The sequence below is a fragment of the Esox lucius genome, chromosome 6 (assembly GCF_011004845.1).
Source record: "Esox lucius isolate fEsoLuc1 chromosome 6, fEsoLuc1.pri, whole genome shotgun sequence".
Taxonomy (NCBI): Eukaryota; Metazoa; Chordata; class Actinopteri; order Esociformes; family Esocidae; genus Esox; species Esox lucius.
In genome coordinates, this window is record NC_047574.1 from 19,336,965 (window position 1) to 19,352,412 (window position 15,448).

At 39.9% G+C, this 15,448-nt stretch overlaps 2 protein-coding genes across 2 annotated transcripts; one reads left to right on the plus strand and one right to left on the minus strand.

Moving 5' to 3' along the window:
- Positions 1 to 1,149: 1,149 nt before the first annotated feature.
- On the plus strand, positions 1,150 to 5,443 carry znf511 (zinc finger protein 511). Its single transcript, XM_010870200.4, has 6 exons — positions 1,150 to 1,511; positions 1,762 to 1,835; positions 2,394 to 2,595; positions 3,967 to 4,100; positions 4,240 to 4,488; positions 4,907 to 5,443. The coding sequence occupies exons 1-6, from the start codon at positions 1,302 to 1,304 to the stop codon at positions 4,974 to 4,976; spliced, it is 939 nt and encodes a 312-aa protein (XP_010868502.1). The 5' UTR covers positions 1,150 to 1,301; the 3' UTR covers positions 4,977 to 5,443.
- A 139-nt stretch (positions 5,444 to 5,582) lies between these two features.
- msx3 (muscle segment homeobox 3) lies at positions 5,583 to 9,471 on the minus strand. The gene is made up of 2 exons (XM_010870208.3): positions 8,696 to 9,471; positions 5,583 to 8,171 (listed from the first exon to the last, which is right to left on the minus strand). The coding sequence occupies exons 1-2, from the start codon at positions 9,096 to 9,098 to the stop codon at positions 7,762 to 7,764; spliced, it is 813 nt and encodes a 270-aa protein (XP_010868510.2). The 5' UTR covers positions 9,099 to 9,471; the 3' UTR covers positions 5,583 to 7,761.
- Positions 9,472 to 15,448: the final 5,977 nt, after the last annotated feature.

Sequence of the window (15,448 nt, forward strand, 5' to 3'; positions counted from 1 at the left end):
GAGATTATGCATGGTGAGTAATATGCACCACTTTTGTATAGTGTGAACATGAGACACATGCAAAGATTTTCATTAAAGTGTTTGAATGTACATTTTATTGTCACATTTTTTAGAATAACCAATGGGTTCAATGGTCGTATCACCTTCACCCCTCCCCTGTTCTCTGCCTCTTTCTTTTCCCCTTTCTCTCAAACTTAAGGAATAAGAAGGAAGGGGCTTGCTTTTTATTCTTCTTTAGATAATATTATAATTTGTTTGTGTTATTATTTAATGGTTTATTCTCATTTTAAATTAGAGTAAAAGTAGATTTTGGTACTATAATGATTGCATATTGGATGCCATGGGTAGTAAATCAGCCATAAGCCATAAGCTTGAACTGTAAATGTAAAAGGAAAGCATGTTTCCTTTATAGCTACAGTGTGAGATTATGATTAACTAGTGAATATCATTACAACATATTCAATGTATCACAGCAACTACACTACTAGCGGGTTTCATTAAATTGGAATGATCACAGATTACAGTACGTATCAATATTGGTATTGGCATTTTGGTATACTTTGTGTTATTTGTATGTCTACTTTGGGCTTTCACTTCACTTCTAGAGGGCACTGGGGTTAGGGGTCAGATGATGGGTCAGGTGTATAAGGTAAAACAGGTAGCACACGTAAAGGCATGAATATGGAGATTCATTTTATTTATTACAAAATTATGAATATTTGCAATGCCATTGTAATTTCCACAAAATTACCAAAATGTACCACAAAAAAAACCTGCCTATGATCAAGTGTAGATGTCTCCTGAATTTGATCAATATTGTAACATAAAATTAAGTGACTGGCACCAAAGTAAAAGAAACAATTAGAAAGAAAGTTCCATGTACACGTGTTTTTGGAAATTGTTTTATTCGATTGATGTTTAATACTGTTCATTCCTAATTATACAAACTATTTCACATTTTTCACTGGAATTCCATAATACGAGGGTGTTACACCACCTTTGACAGCCTTGGGTTCACATTTAGTGATGTTAAGACGTAGACAGAAGCTTTGAAAAATTATTTCATAAGACTGAGTGAGATAGGGAAAAGGGTATTTCAGGAAAAGGGTAGGATCATCAGCCAGTCGGCTTACAGCGTTAGGACCTTAGCGGTGCCTTCGCTGCGGCCATGACGTCGAAAATGTGCGACAGTTATCAAAACGCACTGGTAGTGTGGTTTGTAGTGGTTAGAGAAGCCAGAAGCCTCTACTTTGTTAGTGTTTTATTTTCTACTTTGATAACAATCTCGGAAAGTAGCTAAAATGTTACAACCTGAATTGATACAGCTTTTGACTGTGAATGATTTGGTTGACACAAGCATCGACACGATTCCCAAATTGCCTGTGGGGTTCAGTCCGAAGGGAAGTTTATTCTGTTCGTTCACATCACATAATACTGAAGAAGGTGAGAAGATACCTTTTACATTTACTCCACATCAGATACTACTCCATAAGGACCACGAGTTTTTCGAGGTAAAATCTGTTAGCTACTACTGCTAAGCATTCTGTAACTGCTGAGAAACTGCTATCTAGGCCTATGTGGTTTGTTTTAGCATTTTAATGTTTGTAGAAAACGAAATAATTGTTTTGACCATATGTTTTGTTTGTTGTGTTGGTCACTTTCAGACCAATGTAAGCACCACAAACTGGAGAAACAAATAGAGAGAAGCTACGGCACAGCTATTGATTTGCGTGTGTGTGTTCGTGTGCATTTCTTTGTAAGGATGGTGATATTCAAAGACACCTGTACCTCCAGAACCTCTCTACCTACTCTGCTGATGACTTACCCAATGCCAGGTAACAATTGTAATTATTACCATGATCATTAACAGCGGGTTTTATAGTATAATATATTTACATGGTCATGGTTAAGGGGAGCCATGGATATTGAACAGGACAGTCTAGTGTTGGGTGATGTTGAGCAGTTTTCCTCCGATGAACATAGAACCATGTTACAGTCATCAGCAACCGAACTATGCCAAAACATGATTCAGCATATTATAATCCACCATAATAAACAGGTAACGTAACTATCTAGCTATTGTATAGCTGATAAACAAGATTGTGTTGTCTTTTAGAAACATTTAAGATTAACTTACATTTTGCCAAGAAGCAGAGTGCTAACACAAGTCATACTGGTTAATCTCAAAACTGTGTGTGTCGGGGTACCATTTTTGTAAAAATAAAATAAAATATTATTGGGATTCATTATACTGCGGCTACAACTTTCAGTGTTCCACAAAATAGAAGAAACAAGAAAAACACTTGACCTAAAACATCAAACTTGTTAAGCTGGGTGTTCAGAGTAAATTGAAGTAATTGGAATAACTCTCATGATGACTTCTCTCTCTGCAGGCCGTGTGAGTTCAGGTGTCATATATCTGGCTGCAGCCAGGTGTTCAATTGCGTAGAAGGTTATGAACACCACTATAACACACTCCACAGACATGTGTGTTCTTCCTGTCAGAAGTCACTGCCTTCCACGCGGCTCCTTGACATCCACATCCAGGAGTGGCACGACTCGCTCTTCAGCATCCTGGCTGAGAGGCAGGACATGGTAACTAACACACATTTGGAGATGACCTGCGCACACATTGTCCGTCTTTCTGTCTCTCTCACACTCCTCCGTCTCAAACTTTCTCACACACTTTTTTTTTGTTAGTCTTTGTCCACCTGTGTCATACAATCTCTGTCTCTCTCTGTGTCATACAATCTCTGTCTCTCTCTGTGTCATACCATCTCTGTCTCTCTCTGTCATACCATCTCTGCCTCTCTCTGTGTCATACCATCTCTGTCTCTCTCTGTGTCATACCATCTCTGTCTCTCTCTGTGTCATACCATCTCTGCCTCTCTCTGTGTCATACCATCTCTGCCTCTCTCTGTGTCATACCATCTCTGCCTCTCTCTGTGTCATACCATCTCTGCCTCTCTCTGTGTCATACCGTCTCTGCCTCTCTCTGTGTCATACCATCTCTGCCTCTCTCTGTGTCATACCATCTCTGCCTCTCTCTGTGTCATACCATCTCTGCCTCTCTCTGTGTCATACCATCTCTGCCTCTCTCTGTGTCATACCGTCTCTGTCTCTCTCTGTGTCATACCGTCTCTGTCTCTCTCTGTGTCATACCGTCTCTGTCTCTCTCTGTGTCATACCGTCTCTCTCTCTCTGTGTCATACCGTCTCTGTCGCTCTCTGTTTCATACCGTCTCTGTCTCTCTGTGTCATACCGTCTCTGCCTCTCTCTGTGTCATACCGTCTCTGCCTCTCTCTGTGTCATACCGTCTCTGCCTCTCTCTGTGTCACACCGTCTCTGCCTCTCTCTGTGTCACACCGTCTCTGCCTCTCTCTGTGTCACACCGTCTCTGCCCCTCTCTGTGTCATACCGTCTCTGCCTCTCTCTGTGTCATACCGTCTCTGCCTCTCTCTGTGTCATACCGTCTCTGCCTCTCTCTGTGTCATACCGTCTCTGCCTCTCTCTGTGTCATACCGTCTCTGCCTCTCTCTGTGTCATACCGTCTCTGCCTCTCTCTGTGTCATACCGTCTCTGCCTCTCTCTGTGTCATACCGTCTCTGCCTATCTCTGTGTCATACCGTCTCTGCCTATCTCTGTGTCATACCGTCTCTGCCTCTCTCTCTCTATTTCTTTATCTGTTTGGCTTTCTCTCACACACACTTTCTCTGTCACACACACCTTCTCTCCTACACACACACTTTTTCTTTCTAAAACACACACTTTTGTCTCTCTCACACACACATCTATGTCTCTCACACACACACTTTCTCTCACACACACACTTTCTCTCTTACACACACACACACACACACACACACACACACACACACACACACACACATTCACGCAGACACACACTTTCTCTTTGTAACAAAACACTCACTCTTGGTCACTTTTTCTGTGTCTGTCTTTCTATAGTACCAGTGTCTACTGGAGGGGTGTGGTTTAAAGTTCAGAACAAGAGAACAAAGGAAGGACCATATGATCAACATCCATAAGTACCCTTCTGACTTCAGGTTCGACAAGGCAATGAGGACCAAGAAGAACAAAACGTAAGCACCAAAAATTCTCTGAGGTTTTACTGTGTAGGTGACTGAAGCGTGCCAGAATGGTACGGCTCTGTAGAATCTGAAAGAAGCATGTGCAAGTGTGTGATTCTAGTGAGGATGAAATTCTGCATTTATGTTATAGAGCAAGGAAGAATCTGCTGCAGAAAGGTACTGGTATGGAGGAATCCATAAGCAAACCTGAGGGTTCGTCATACCGACCAGAAGAAGAGGAATCTATGGAGCTCCAACCGGCCCTGGACCCTGCAGCATACCCAGCTGATGCAGTAGAGATGTCCACAGAAATACCCTCTGCACCACCCCTCTCTGTCCCAATCCCGCTTACCACAAACCAACCGAGATCTCAGCACAACCGAGGGATGCAGTCCCACAGGTTGGTATTTACTTGGAAACAACTTTTTGTTTACCTTTATTTAATCTGAAATGTCCCTGAATGCATACCTGAATATGCAGCCAGGAACATTCAGGGATCAAATAGGACTGAGGTACTGAGATGCCTTTACATGGTTATATGCACTGAAAGGGACATTACACCTTCCATTAAAATGTTTCATATGTTTTGAGGATTTTTAAGTGAATCATAGGTTCCAAAAAAAACTACCCATGAGATTTTGGTATAACTTCAGCTATATGCCTCCACCACAAATAGAAAGGATTAAGACATCTTGTTAATATATTAGCCTGGCCTTTGGGGCATTTAAATTGATCTTTACAGTCATAGAGTACAGTCATGGGACTGCACTTCAGGTGTGGATTTTGTGTGTTAAGCAGACTTTGTTGTGTTCTTCTAGGGTTCCTAGGACAGTGTGTTTTGGCCAAGGTTCTGTCCAAGGGTTCAGAGGTCGTGGCAGGAGGATTTAGAGATTGGTGCTTTCCTACGGAGCAGAAAAGGGAACATCCCCTCTCTACCTTCTGGCTATGCTCAACCTTACATCTTTAGCCTAGTTCGTTGCTCTGCATTCTCTGGTTTTGGCTGTCCCAGCCCTATGGGCGGTTAGCTCCCGCTAAGCCCAGTCAAAGCTGTTCGCTGTTCTGAAAGCTGTGGAACCAGCTTCTTAAAACTAGAAGGTGGAGTCCCCGCACATATTTGTGAAATATGCTGACACCCTACTGTTTTGAAAAGTATGAAGATGAATCCACAAACTGTGGGTTTTTGCGGATAAGGGCTAAAAAACTACAATGTAAAATATAGAGAATCTTAAAACAATATGATTCTCAGAATGTGGTGAATGCACATAAATCTCAATGTTATTTAGTTTTTTTAATGTTTACAATATAAAATGTCAAATTCAGTATACGATATTTTTTTCTTTCATTGATTTTGCCTTGAGCTATATTGAAAAAAATCCATAAATGTTCTGAATTTTTACTATTAATTTATTTTTTACAATAAATAATGTCAATAAAGCCAAAAGAAATTGTCAAATATTCTGAGTAAGATATTTTTTTATTTCATTGATTTTGCCTTTATCTATATTGAAGAAAATCCAAATATTTTCTGAATTATTACTTGTTGTATTCTTGAACCAAGCTTAGTGAGTTCTCTAGGTGATGCACTAGTGTCTGCCAAATGATTAATGTGTTAAAAAAAAAAAAAGTACAGCTTTTCCTTGAAATAGCGGACAACTGTTGGGTTATATTAAGCCCATTTCACCGTTCTTCCACGTGGAGGCGCTGAGCAGCAAACTTTGACAACTTAATGGCTGTGTTGAAGAGGCACAAATCGACTGCAGGTTCACTGGTCTGAAATCAACTATTGTATAACTACTCACTATTTCTGTATCTATAGTTTCAATTTACCCCTTGTGGCATTGATCCTCTGAACAATGCCAATATCAATAGCAACCATAAACATGTAAAGAGGACTATCTGTGTACATCCATACGTGGGCAGCCAATAAGCCCATCTCCATGTAGAAGTAGGCAATTTTAGAATTATTAATGATCTGGATCCTCATGGGGACTCACGACTCAAAATGTTAATCAATAGGTACATGATAGGATTCCAATGAAAATGGAAACCTTTCAAACTATCTACATTTTACTTTCAATTTAGTCCACTAATCATATGTCAGCCAATGTCCGAGATGCATTGTCTGTCGATAAGCTTAAAATATTCCCAGCAAAACGAGAACACCAGGTCATGCTACAATGTCAGTCCGAATTTGCAATCCAAATAAAGAATACGTTTTATTCCTGCTAGATCTGCATATTAGGAGTTATTTTCATTACTTCATGTGAAGTTAAACTATAATAACAATGTAGTTTAAAATGTATTTAATTATCCAAATATCACTGACATTAGGCTAAATACACAACGAGGTAAACCTCTTACCGGTATTATTACTAAGGCTAAATAGGCATCTGGAATTCTATAATAAAATAAAATCAACGAGTAATTCTTAGGAGTTTAACAAGTGTTATGTATATATAAAAATGCTATTTAAAACGTTAATTGGTAATTGGATTTTGGTTAAAACGTTTAAAATTGCGAAATTTGGCTAATGATTATGGGATATAGAAATAATTTCGATAGACTCTTGACGATTAAGCCACCCCACCAGATATTTTCGTTAAAAAGTGTTTCATGTTTTACAGAATAGTTTTTCTAATTCATCGTACAAATGTGCTATACTCTTCGCCAAAACTATAAACCTATAAGGTAATACAATACAATACCAGCCAATTCTACTTGTTAGGTGGTTGCACTAGGTAATAAGATACGTTTTAATGTCAATAATTTCTATCTTAAACAGAATACATAAAAATGCAGTCGAATATAAAATTAATAACATGAAATGTCCACGAAGTTTTCCAGGTCTGAATAGCTCCTGCATAGTATATGTAAAAACAATGTTTGATCTTAAACTAACAAAAATTCTGCTGGATGGAAAATTGCTGAAAGCTGAAAAGAAAGTTTGCTGACACTACCAATGGTCTAAAGGCATAATAAGTAGGTTTATTTTTCCTCATGGATTACAGTTTTTGCGGTTAAAGCCTTTTTAGTTATTTATAGGACTAAGTAGGCTCATTATACTATTCACCACTCGTTCTCCTATTATTCACATTGTGCATGTAATCAAGGTAGTCCAATATTCCTAAGTGCAACAATTGCTTCCAAAACCCTAGAGTAATGTATTGCTATTGTGTGTATAAGCTATTGTTGTGTGGTTTGTTGTTGTAGCATAATTGCCAAGGGCCCCTACCCGCCCTTTATCATGTGACGTCGGCTATTTGTTAGGCCCAGGGACGTTCATTGGATTTGACAGACGATTTGTTGCTGTATATAAGTTGCTTCAGTAAATTAATTGTAAAAGTGGCCTACAGCACATATAGAGTAATTCTAAAATAAAAATTCTAATAGGGACAAATATCACCGAATACGTTATTGGACCCTTTAGGCAAGGCTTGGGCAATACAGTCCTATTTAAAATAAGTAAACCTTGCCTTGAATATATTAGAGAAAGTTTGAGTTGTAAGCTCGGTCTATAGGCCGGTCCCAACCATAATTTTCAAGCAGGAAATCAAGCAATATTGGTTATTATTGGACCTACTGGGGTTTGTTTCATACGTTTTAATTAAAAGTGTGTAACGAAATTAATGGATGGCATTCCCAGAGTTTCTCAACTATGATTTTCATGTGATCGTTAGGATATGTAGTACATCCCATAGGCGACCGGTCCGCTGAACAGTCCAGGTGGAAGCATCTGATCTGTCCTGGTGAAAGATCCGTTAACAGCTCCGTATATAGCCGCGGAGCCCAGGGGAAATGGGAAGGTTAGGGTTGGTAACAGAGACTTTGTGGACAGCTTGAATTTCTCCAGCTCGGCCTCCTGCAGCCGTTTGGCCTTTGCCCTGCGGTTCTGGAACCATATCTTGACTTGGGTCTCTGAAAGGAGGAGGGAGGTGGAGAACTCGGCTCGCTCCGCTATTGACAGATACTGCTTCTCACGGAACTTTCGCTCGAGAGAGAGCAACTGGGCAGTGGTGAAGGGCGTTCGTGGCTTTCTGTTGTTCTTGTGTTTCCTCAGGGCGCAGGACGGAGGGCTACGCGGCCCTGCGGATAAGAAAATTAAAACATGCTTAGTGTATCGTAGGCTAATATTATGCTGTAGTTCGTGGGAAAGACTTTGAATTAGAGGTGGACACTAATTCGTACTTAATTTGGAATAGCTACTTGTTGGACATGCAACTGATGTTTTAAGTGTAATTTTCTGATTTAGGCCTAACTATTAGGCCTAGGCTAATATCCAGAGGAGACAATATTTAAAATTCCAGCCAAGCAAAGATCAGCTTGGAAACGTTCCAAATGACCACGATTATTTACGATAGGATAGTTCCACTATCACGTAGGATAAGGTCGCCGTCTAAACAATGATGGAGTGTAACGATGACAAGTTAATAGGCAAGTGTTGACAAGGCCAGGCATAACGTTGAAAGGTTGTGTGACTAATACATACAATTTATATACAAAGTTAAATTTTTGATTATAGTCTTTATGCTATATTGGACTTGATTTGGATACAGTTTCTGTGTTGGTTAATAATAAGAGAGATGGCCTAATAGGCCTATGCCACTCACTTGGTGGAGAGCTGTAAACTGAAGTTTTATACCATCCATGCTCCTCATCCTTCTCTTTTAGCTCTGTCTCTTGCTGACTGCTGTCAGCCTGCTCCGTCACACCGCCCAGAGAAAGCCTTCTCTCAGCGTAAAAGTCCATAGACCCGTAGGCAGGCACATCTGAAGCCGGTTTGATGTGACTTAACACCGGTTCGGAGAAGCAATAAATTCGGTTAGTTGTCCGCTCTGAGATCAGAGCCTCGACACTGAATGGTAGAAGGCTGGACGTTTTTTTAAAACATCCTTTAATCTGCGTGGCTTCGCTCGAATCAACGTCCTCTGTCTCTGAGTCCTCGCGCTCTTCCGGGAGGTTTTCCTTTGGAGCGAGTTTGGGAACAGATGGCATCCCTTTCACGCGATTCATCACGTCCCCTTATTGCGGGGCCATACGACTCCGGCCTGACTGCCTCTCTACTCTAAGCGACCGCAGCTCTCCACATTGCGCTGTAGGTCTTATCCATAGGCATATTACGGAGCGCTCTACACTCGTTTCCAAACCGTTAGATTAACGCACAAGCTGCCTCTCTTTCCCGATTATTTAGTTTTCGCCTATCGCTCTTTTCTCAGCACTTTACGCACAGTACGCCCCTGTCCTCTCTTTTCTTCACTTCTCAACCTCCTTTTACCCGAATACCTCCCCTTCAAACTTATACGCACATCAAATGTTTGCCTTTCCGCTGTGAAAGTTCCTTAAAGTTCTCTCTTTTCATGCCACTGGCGGAACAGAGCGTTGTGTGACCAACCACATGACTCACTTGGTCGTGTTCTGTGATTGGTCCTCTGGCAAAGTGGTATTTTTCCCGTCTGTGTGGATTGGGGAGAATGGACAGGTTCGAGATCAGTGACTACGGGGTTTTGTGATTGCAAGTTATCCTGTATACTTTAAAACAAAATCTGTTTAATGAGAGTTTAATCGGTGAAGAAATGCTGGAAAATATAGCAGCTTGAATTGGAGCAGAGCGTATACAGATCACATTAACTAGCTCGGGACCAGGACATTACTGCGCCTTCGTTGCGGAGGACTTCTGGCGCGGCAATGGATTTTCAGTGTTAGGTCTACAAACGTATTCAGCATATGAACATTTATGTTTTTTTAAATAGCATTTGGAACAGTTTTTTGTATCCAGCTTGTTTCAAATTGCATCCTTTTATCGATTTTTGACGTGATTTCATCACGACTCATGAGATTATCACACCGTATGACCATTGTTCATTGCGCACTTATTTTAGCTCCATATATTCTTGAACATAGCAAATAATAACATTAAAACTCTTAAAGGATATTCGGAAATGAGGTAATTGTCAGTCACGGTACATTACAGCAATTTAAAGCTTGTCCCAAGGCCTTTAAAGACTGCACAACCTTCTATTGAAGAGCTGCTAGTGATCTGTCAACGTCACACACATACACACAGACACTACCCTATTTAATACAGACAGTTATTGTCGTGACGGCGCCAGACGCGGTATTATCAAAGCCGGACAGTAGCCTATACCTCGCGAAAAGAGGATAGTTAATTTTACTTTAAACAAGTGTCCTCTGTTTAATGTGTATATAGTTGCGAGGTGACCTTTTCCCACAGCCAACTGACTGCCTCGCCACGTCAACTGCGGCACGGCTAAAGTTTCTCACAAAAGCATTTGGGATCATTTGTCTTAGGAAGGGCTTTCATGAAAGTTTGTGAGCGTGCGTGTACACATGGTTTTGAATATAGTTAATTTAAGGTGACAAATCACAGTTGATAGAAACAGTGAAAGCATCATCACAACAATATTAAACATTTTCTAATATCGCTATAATTGCATAATTTGCACATGGCAATCTTAATGTGACTTATTTTCTTTTAGGTGAAATAGGGATTCGAATAGGGATTATACATGATACATTATTCCCAGCCTGTGATAGGCTTAGTATTATTTCTCTCAAATAAGCTACACACCAAGGTGGATTACTGCATTTAATACAATAATATCAGTCATTTTATTCATATGATATGCATGGCATACATTTCTCTATCAGTACAGACTTTTTGTCGCAGCCCAATAATTCCACCATAGTAATATGATAAAAACATGCTTTTGAATCTCCAGAATTGGAGCACCATATAGTAATCTATTTACCCAGTTAGGCTATAACTACGTATAACAGTGTACACATATGTAGAATGTGCTTATTTACAGTCAAAACCACTCATAAAAGTTTGTCTGTGGTATGAATATATGGCATAAGTGTAATAAATAAACCAGCTATAATGGTAGGCCTCTTTGAAAGATAAGCTATTTGGTGGAGTCATGTAAGCTAGCCTTACCTGAGGTGGGAGAGGCCTGCATCTCCCAGGATGTAGTTCTAGGGTTCTTTCTGATTTTCTGAATAACTTTATGCATTGCTGATGGGGAGAGTTTGCCACTACTAGGAAGATTGTTAACTGTCCCAAATGTTCTCCATTTGGACAATATGGCTCTGACTGAGGTTTGGTGAAACCCCAGAGCCTTAGAATCAGTTGTAACCCTTTTCAGACTGTTATGCATAAACAACATTTTTCTGCTATTCTGTGAGGCAATAACTCATCCTTTGGGAGCCCTGCATTGTTATACTCTAACTGCTGCAACAGAAACAAACTTAAAAAACAACAACTTATTGCCCGGATCATGCATAAAAAAGCAATTTTCACAAATGTAATATCAAATTGACCATAATCGCACATTTACTATCACAAAATGTTAAAACAGTAGGCCTACATTATTCTATTATCCCAGTTCAAATTTTCACCTTTCAGTCAATATTTTTGGTAAATAATTACACTTTACACCTACATTTTTAAGGAGTCCAATCATGTGTGTAGGCTAAGTAGGCTATATGGCGAATATAGTTTGAAATAAGTGACACCATATTAACACACTTAAGAATCCTTCTTACAATCCTCTCTCCTTTCTTTCTGTCTGTCTGTATCCCTCCTATTGGTCCATATGACTGTCTCTCTCTTTCCTTTTCTATTCTTTCTGTCTGTCTCTTTGTCTTTCTAAATGTTGTCTTTGTTCCACTTCCCTTGGCTCATAACCTTTAATATTGAATAATGGATTTCTCCTGTTGCTCTTTTTGAGGTTTAGTGTAATTGGCTGATGAGTCAACACCGACTTAGCTTTGAGAATTCCTCTGGAGCCAACTTTGGCTTTGCTAGCGGATGAAATTCTGTTTAGCCAGACTGTTTGCTTTAAAACTGTGTGTGAGAGACATTTCTGTATGTTGGTCTCCCTGTGTGTGTCTGTTTCTTACAGATCAGTATTTTTATGATCTAAGTAGATCTGGGACTGGAATGTGAGTTTGTGTCAGCGGGGGATCCTTCCACACTGCATGGGGGCCGTGTCTGTGAGTGTGTGTGTGTGTGCACGACGACGTGTGTGTGTGTGCCTGTGGATCTCTGTCGCTCCATACTTGAAGTTTGTGTTAGAAGGTAATTGTGCTTGGTCTTTCTGAAGAGAGAATGTTTTTTTGTTTTTTTTCTCAAAGTTGGCTGCAGACAGTTTTTTTGAGTAAACTCTGGGCAGGAGCTGAGACTGTGGGATAAACATGTATTAAATGCACTTCAGTGCTTTAGGGCTTCTTGTGGCGAGTCTTATCATAGGGTAGAAGACCACTGGATGGTAACAGATGGAGTATGAGAAAGAGAACCAAATGCTATACATTTACAGTCATATTTGGGAATATAGTCCCTTACACAATAACTGGTTATGCAACTACAGAGTCAATGACTGCAACCGAACATATCCTGTAGATGATCCATCTCACATTTGACTTTGAAGGAATTTTGTCCCATTCTTTCACGTAGAACTGTGTTAATGGTAACTACTGCTCTGTCTCACATCAAGAATTCAGATCTGTGGATTCAGGAGAGTTGCAGATTGTGGGAAGCCTTATGTATATTCACAACACGTATGAAGGCACACTTACTCATCTGATGGCCTGTTAGCTTTACATGCACCCATGCCACCCGAGAGGGTTGCTAGAGTGAAATAAGACCAGTAAATCCCTACTGGGTATGCTTGGCTCCACTTTGGGCTATGCTGGCCAATTTACGTTGCCCATGGCACTTCCAAACTACAGGAATTTTTCTTTAGCAAAAACGTTTATTTTCACATCCTGCAAAAACATGGTGATTAGTTTTAAGTCTGAACATCAACCAATATGCTATTCACAAACTTTACATCAGTTGCTTTTTAGCCATTTTGATGCTTGCTAACTAAAACCAGTACTAGGGGTTTGTTTCTTCTTTTAGCTGATTTTCTTAACAGTTTGAAAAGGAGAATTGGTTCTTGGTGAGATCCAAATATTTATGTATACAACCCTGTTTCCAACAAGTTGGGATGCTGCGTAAAATGCAAATAAAAACAGACTGCAATGATGTGCAAATAATTTCTCCCTGTATTTAATTGAAATTATTACAAAGACAACATATCAAATGTTGAAACTGAGAAATGTTATTGTTTTTGGAAAAATACATGCCCATTTTGAATTTGATGCCAGCAACACATTTAAAAAAGTTGGGACAAGGGGCACGTTTACCAATGTTTTACATCACCTCTTCTTTTAACAATACTCTGTAAGGGATCTCCTTTGTAGTATTTTCAGTTTCATAATGCGTTTCCGTTTTTTATGGATGACAGGTCTGGACTGCAGGCAGGCCAGTTTAGCGCCCAGACTCTCTTATTACGGAGCCGTACTTTTGAAATACGTGCAGAATGTGGTTTGGCTTTGTTTTGTTGAAATAAGCAAGGCCTTCCCTGAAAAATATGTTGTCTGGATGGCCGCCTATGTTGCTTCAAAACCTGTATATATTGTTTAGCATTAATAGTACCTTCACAGATGTGCAAGTCACCCATGCCATGTGCACTAATGCACCCCCATACCGTCACAGATGCTGGCTTTTGCCTTAAGTTCCCTCTCTTCTTTAGCCCAGAGCACACAACATCCATGACACCCAAAAATAATTGTACATTTTGATTCGTCAGATCACAGGACAGTTTTCCACTTTGTGTCTGTCCATTTAAATGAGCTTGGGCCCAGAGAAGGTAATGGCATTTCTGGATCTTGTTTCTTCTTTGCATGATAAAGATTTAACTTGCATTTGTGGATGCAGTGAAAACTGTTTTCATAGACAATAGCATTTGGAAGTGTTCAGTTGCGCATACAGTGATTTCCACTACAGAATCATATCTGTTTTAATGCAGTGCTGCCTGAGGGCCTGAAGATTGCGGCCATCCAATATATTTTTTTTTGTCTTATCCCTTGCATACAGAGATTTCTCTGGATTCTCTGAATCTTTTAAGGATATTATGTATTGTAGATGATGAGATCCCCAAACTGCAATTTTACATTGACAAATGTTATTCTTAAATTGTTGCACTATTTGCCTGCACAGTCTTTCACAGAGTGGTGAACCTCACCACATCTTTATTTCTGGAAGACATCCTCTCTGGAATGATCTTTTTATACCCACTCATGTTACTGACCTGTTGCCAATTAAAGTTGTGAGATGTACCATCAGGTTTTTTTTAGCATTACACAACTTTTTTTGTTGCCCCTGTTCCAGCTTTTTTTAAACATATTGCTGGCATCAAATTCCAAGTAGGCATATATTTTTCAAGGAACAATAACTTTTCTCAGTTTCAGCGTTTGATACAGCTCCAGAAAAAATAAAGAGACCACTGCACCTTTTTCATTCTTTTCCAAAAAAGTTGAAAAGGAAGGTTTTGATTGAGGAACAGAAGGGTTCAAATTAAGAGACCACTGCAAATTGAACGCTACTGTTCCTCACTCAAAACTTTCCTTTTCAACTTTTTGGAAAGGAAAGAAAAAGATACAGTGGTCTCTTAACTTTTTCTGGAGCTGTATGTTGTTTTTGTACTATTTTCTTTTGAATATAGGGTTTCAATGATTTGCATATAATTTCATTCTGTTTTTCTTCACATTTTACACAGCGTCCCACCTTTTTTTGAAAACGGTGTTGTATTATTATTTATTTTGTGTATCTTTTTGGGGGACTGTGTCACTGTATAAAAAGCTTGTAATTTCGCATGGTAAAGTAAGAGTATGGGGTGGGGTTGAGGAATTCTCCCAAATGGTGGAGAACTTCTGCAGGATGACTTTTTACCTTGGCATTTCAAATCCGTGGCACATGGCTTCTGTTACTAAGTGGCGTTGTATTGAAAGGCTCAACGGACGCTATTCTCCCTCCCCCAGGGTGCCAGTCCTTTTGCCCTCCCAGCTGCTGGGTAGTGGAATTGAGGCATAGTTTCCCCTCTGCAGGACAGCTCCCCGGCCAAAGCAGGGCCCCTTAATGGACCTTTCAGGGCCTCGATGGGAAACTGATTCTGTTTAAGCTGCGAGCAAAGAGAAGCCGGCACACAATGGCTGAAGAAGAAGAAGACGATCATCATTGTGGGGGTCGGTAAGGTAGATACTCATACTAAACCAACAAAGAAGTCTTGGATTGTGACCAGGAGACCCTCAGATGGTTCTAGATACTCTGATAGCAGCAAGCTAAGGCCCATACATTCTTGGATAAAAGGGTTATTTGGATTCCATTGCAACCCTCTACGAAAAAGGTTCAACCTTGAATTAAAATGGTTCTACAAGGAGCCCCAAAAGAGTTATTGAAAGGGTTATCCCACAGGAACAGCCAAATAACCCTTTTTGGAAATAATTATGTAATGGAG